This window comes from Eurosta solidaginis, chromosome 2 (genome assembly GCF_040869045.1).
Source record: "Eurosta solidaginis isolate ZX-2024a chromosome 2, ASM4086904v1, whole genome shotgun sequence".
NCBI classification, from domain to species: Eukaryota; Metazoa; Arthropoda; class Insecta; order Diptera; family Tephritidae; genus Eurosta; species Eurosta solidaginis.
This window is the reverse complement of record NC_090320.1, coordinates 288,708,066-288,713,300: the sequence shown is the minus strand read 5'-3', so window position 1 is coordinate 288,713,300 and position 5,235 is coordinate 288,708,066. Positions and strand designations below refer to the sequence as shown.

General features: G+C 40.2%; 1 protein-coding gene across 1 annotated transcript; it reads right to left on the bottom strand.

The window, feature by feature from the left end:
- Positions 1-915: 915 nt before the first annotated feature.
- On the bottom strand, positions 916-2,901 carry Rack1 (Receptor of activated protein kinase C 1). The gene is made up of 3 exons (XM_067768406.1): positions 2,706-2,901; positions 2,352-2,563; positions 916-1,909 (listed from the first exon to the last, which is right to left on the bottom strand). The coding sequence occupies exons 1-3, from the start codon at positions 2,812-2,814 to the stop codon at positions 1,274-1,276; spliced, it is 957 nt and encodes a 318-aa protein (XP_067624507.1). The 5' UTR covers positions 2,815-2,901; the 3' UTR covers positions 916-1,273.
- Positions 2,902-5,235: the final 2,334 nt, after the last annotated feature.

Sequence of the window (5,235 nt, the reverse complement as noted above, 5' to 3'; positions counted from 1 at the left end):
GCGACACCAAGCTCCTCATGGAACTTGGGGGTGGGGAGGGAGGGATGGCCTGAAGGTTTAATGTGGCCATATAAATCGTTCCCGAGATGGTCGGGCCAGCACCTTAATGGTGCTGTGTTACCGGAGCGTATCGGATCTGTATCCGACAAAGGACCATCACATCGATAACACTCCCCAAAGCCTTCGGGGAGTAACTAATCGCTACAACAACAACAGCTACCTTATCGCTACAACAACAACAGCTACCTTATCGCTACAACAACAACACCTACAACAACAAAAACAACAACAACAACAACAGCTACCTTATCGCTACAACTACAACAACAACACCAACAACAACAACAACAACAACGTATGGTTGGTGTCATGTGCGGACACATTGCAAGCAGGACATACATTTTCTGTGTCCGATTTCAATCTGGATAGACAAGTTTAAATGGGGTTACACTGAAATGACAGTCCTAGGTCGGGAAAAATCCCGAGTCGCTCCGGTACATTGAACCGACTGCCTTAGGTTTCAACCTGTCACAGTACAGTACTCAAAACCCCTGGTTAGTCCACTGTATAGCAGCTGTTGCCGTTGGACACAGACATCCCCAAACAAATCACAACAAAATGGCTTAGTAGGATGCTCTAGCACTTATGGTGGTCTTTTTGGAACCCGAGATGGTCGGGCTAGCACCTTAATGGAGCTGTTACCGGAGCGTACAGTACCTGTATTCGGTAAAGGACCACCACATCGATAACACTCCCCAAAGCCTTCGGGGAGAAACCTTATCGCTACAACACCAACACCAACAACAACAACCACCACCTAAGAATAAGTAATGTCTGCCCCACACATCGCCGTCAATCAATAAGCATTAGCCTGTGTAAAATAAAGTAGCTATCAAACGAAGAAAACACCCGAAATTAATGTAAAAATAAATTATCCCTAATTATATTTAGCATTTAAATTGTACTTATAATTACACTTACTACAACTAAATATATACAACTTTCTTTCTTTTTTTTTTGGATTTTTTGCATTTACTTGTTATTTATTTGCTTATATAATAAACAAATCAGCGCTCAATTAATAAACATTTTATGTTTAAATACAGTACACACATTTTTCTTTTCTCATACAAAATTCAACGAGTGAATGCCCATATAATTTTGGGCAACATACATACATATTTTTATAATGCATAAATTTAAAATTGCAATTAAAAACGAAAAAAATGCTGCTGTATTTAAGCGTTCACTTTGCTGCCTCACTACCAATAGTTCAATGAGCAGATACGGAAACTTGCCATACGCGTATAGTTTTGTCCGAATAACCAGCGAACAAAGTTTGACCATCTGTGGACCAAGCCAATGATAAACATTGTGGTGGATCAGCTTTCGAACTGGTGGATACAACTTCTGGGCGCAATTCCTCAACAGTTTTCTTGCATGCCAAATCCCAAATTTTAATAGATGGTCCATAAGCGACGCACAACCAATACCGATTGGGTGAGAAACACAATGCATTTATAATGTCATTATGCTCCAAGGTGTATAAATTCTTGCCGTCATTTAAATCCCATAACAAAGCTTTGGAATCCTTGCCACCTGAGGTGCACAGCGAGCCATCAGGTGATACAGTTACAGTATTCAAATAACCATTGTGACCATGATGATTGTTCTTCAATTTGCAGTTTGCCAAATTCCATACTTTAACAGTACGATCCCAACCACATGACACAATGATGGGATTGGAGTGATTGGGAGAGAATCTTACGCATGATACCCAATCGGTGTGACCATCTTCTTGAATGGTGAATTTACATTCGGCCAAAGTGTTCCATAATTTAATGGTTTTGTCACGTGAGCCAGAGACAATTTGACGATTGTCAGCGGAGAAAGCAACAGATAGCACATCCTATTAACATTGAGATAAAAAGGGATGAGTATTTTGAAAATGTGGGTATAGGACATATGAATAAAAAAACCCTAACAAATTTTTTACCGCTTGCCACTTACAATTGTACCACTTTTGCTGTTGCTGTGAAGTTGTACCCAGAAGGTGCTCCACGACACTCAACCAGAATTCTGCCTCGCATAGGCACGTATTTCTTATAAGGTGGTGCCACGCCTACTAAGCTCAGTATAATAATCAATAAATTTGACTTTACCAAAACCATGTTATTTATTGTGACCCTGCATTAGGCACCACCTTGTGCTCCTAGCCAATTTTTAGCCCTTAAACTTATTATGTAGAGTGCAGATTTCATAATTTGTTTCCCAATTCACAAGTGCTAACGCCCTAACTAAATCTAACCGACGCAAAAGTTTTGACATAAAATTGTGACAAATCGCCCCACCTTGGTGTGATCTTCGAAGCGCCGTGTAGTTTTGCCAGCAGCCAAATCCCACAAGCGCAAAGTCTTGTCCCATGAACCAGATAAAGCGTAGTTGCCGTCAGATGAGAGTACAACATCACTTACGAAGTGCGAATGCCCATAGAGACGCTTCTGTGGAAAGCCGTAGTTGGTATCTTCGTCGCGAGTCAATTTCCATACAATAAGGGTCTTGTCTGAAATTAATAGAATAAGAAATTATGAATATTGACCAACTAAATTGTGACGAACTAAACAAGAAGATATGCACGGATAAAATATAACATATTGTATGCTAAGAATTAACCTCAAAAATTAGTTTAGCCAATATGTACTTACCACGCGAGGCAGAGATTATTGTATCAGGATCTTTTGGATTGGTGGCAATTTGTGTTACCCAACCAGTGTGTCCAACAAGGGTACCGCGTAATTGCAAAGTTTCAGTCATTTCTACTTAAAACTTTTTTAATTTTGTTTCGAATTGCAATGAAAACTTAACCTACGCAAGGTTTTTTGGAAAAGAAGGAAATTTGATGGTTGACTTGAAGTTGGCCGCGATGAGCTGTGTTATTTCTGTTTTACATTAGATGCCGCCAGTTGTGTGTGGTGAATTTCAAGAGGGCCGTGCAGATAAATAAGGCGTTCCAATGAGCCACCCAGCTCTGATTCACTATCAAATTTCATGAATATAAGTATTTTGTGCGGATATAGTTTTGGTCTCCATACCGGTGTTGGACCCACCCAGGGTAATTTTTTAAAAGCGCGGCCAAAGGCCGCCAATGCAAAAAAGTGTTATGCGCAAAAATACTATGGATCCCACCCCTGGTTTGGATATTTTTCATACGACGAAAGGCTTAGCAGCGACATCTATTTTTGAAAAAGTAGGTTTATTAAAGGCCGCTCTGCCAAACTAAAGACCAGTAATTAACAAATTATCTGACTCACAAATTGAACCAGACTTCTATCTGGATTTATCTGGCTCAAATCGTTGTTGTTGCATTTACATGCAAAATTATTCATCTGGCTCAGGATCTTGCCACCGGATGATGGCAATTGTCGCAACACACAAATCACTCCCAGAAGATTGCGCATTCACGAGTTCAAAATTGCTTCGTTCTGCGCATATACGTCACACTTGACTGTTTGAGCGAATGAAAGAGAGAGAAAAAACAAGAGCTAAAGGAAAATGACGTAAAAATTGCCCATAAAAAACAACTTATCTTTTGTTTACATGCGCAAGGCGCAATCTTGTGATTGTGATTTGTGGTAGCAACACATACTTATTTCGGTTAAAGCCGGAGTTATTGGTGCCGTATGTCGTATCGCTGTATCCGTATCCCTAACGTCATCAGCTGTTTATCGTTACGACGGTTAAGCGCCAAATACACGACACGAACATTTCCGCGAACATTCCGCAATCTTGTTCGCAGCTTTGGCCATACACCATACGAACTTTTGGCCGAACATTAGTTCTCTTTCAGAAATTTTTTATTGTCCATTTTACTTTTCCGCGCACGTCTGTTCCGTTCAGAAATTACTACGATTATGAGCTATTTCGCCATACACGCACTAACAGTTCGTGCAAATGTTCGCCAAAAATTAAAATATTTTGATTTTTGGCGAACATTTGCGCGAACTGGCAAACACCACCATACACGACAGAAAAGGTCGCAGAAACATGACATAACGGGAATGTTCGCGGAAATGTTCGTGTCGTCTATTTGGCGCTTAAACCAAAACCCAATTGGTTGGCTACGATACGGTTACGACCTTAAGCTGGAGTCATTGGTGCCGTATGTCGTATTGCTGTATCCGTATCCCTAACGTAATCAGCTGTTTATCGTTACGACGGTAAACCAAAACCCAATTGGTTGGCTACGATACGGTTACGACTTTAGCGGCACCAATAATCGTTTGCATTGATTCTCATAAGATTGGTCGAATCAGCTGTTATAAGATTACCGATACGGTTACCGATAAAGCACCAATGTCTCCAGCTTTAGCGGCACCAATAATCGATTGCATTGATTCTCATAAGATTGTTCGAATCAGCTGTTATAAGGTTACCGATACGGTTACCGATAAAGCACCAATGTCTCCAGCTTAAGGCTAAAAGACTCGCTCCTACGAAGTCAAACCGCGTTCAGAACATCATTTATACTGTTTTCACACAGAAACTTAATGATCTCATTTCACCTGCTAATGAAATCGTAAATTTTTTGCTTTCACACAGAAGTAACTGCTCGATTAGTATGAAGGATGAGAAAGACAATCATGGCGGAACGATACAAGGTGAGAGCATGGTGACATACCTAAAAACAAAAAAAATTCCATGTACTTGTAAATTCGATGGACAAATGTCAAAATCGTACTGCGCCGGTAGTTGATGTATCAAATCAAATAAAAAAGGTTATAATGAGCTGTTCGATGCGGCCACCTTGTATCGTTCCGCCATGCAGACAATGACATTTGCTTTGAAAACTAAGAAGCGGAAACGGAAGCGGAACGCTGCCAACAGAGTTGCATTGTGCTTTTGACTTCATTAGGCATTCGATTAGCTACTAATGAAATAATAATAGATTCGAATTTTGTAGGGAAGATTGAGCTCAATAAGCGTCTTAATGTAGAAAACTGCCTTTATTATTCAATAAGCCGTCTGTGTGAAAACAGTATTACACAGTGTGGCCAGAGCAAAGGAGAGAAATGAAATGCTGAACAAACAGTTTCTGTTCGATAGCCAGATAGCCCCACCTCCCTGGAACATAAGAAGTCACCTCTAACTACTATGCCAGCGATTGCATATCGCCTCTATGCTGTTGGAAAACCAAGGTCATTTTAAAATCTACATGTACTTGAATAAAATAAATAA

Bases quoted from the DNA above. Each gene is read 5' to 3' on its own strand.
- Rack1 (XM_067768406.1), bottom strand. From the start codon at position 2,814: ATGACTGAAACTTTGCAATTACGCGGTACCCTTGTTGGACACACTGGT. The intron at 2,564-2,705 runs GTAAGTACATAT...TATTAATTTCAG, and splicing joins AATAATCTCTGCCTCGCGTG to ACAAGACCCTTATTGTATGG. The intron at 1,910-2,351 runs GTGGGGCGATTT...CAATGTTAATAG, and splicing joins GCTTCGAAGATCACACCAAG to GATGTGCTATCTGTTGCTTT.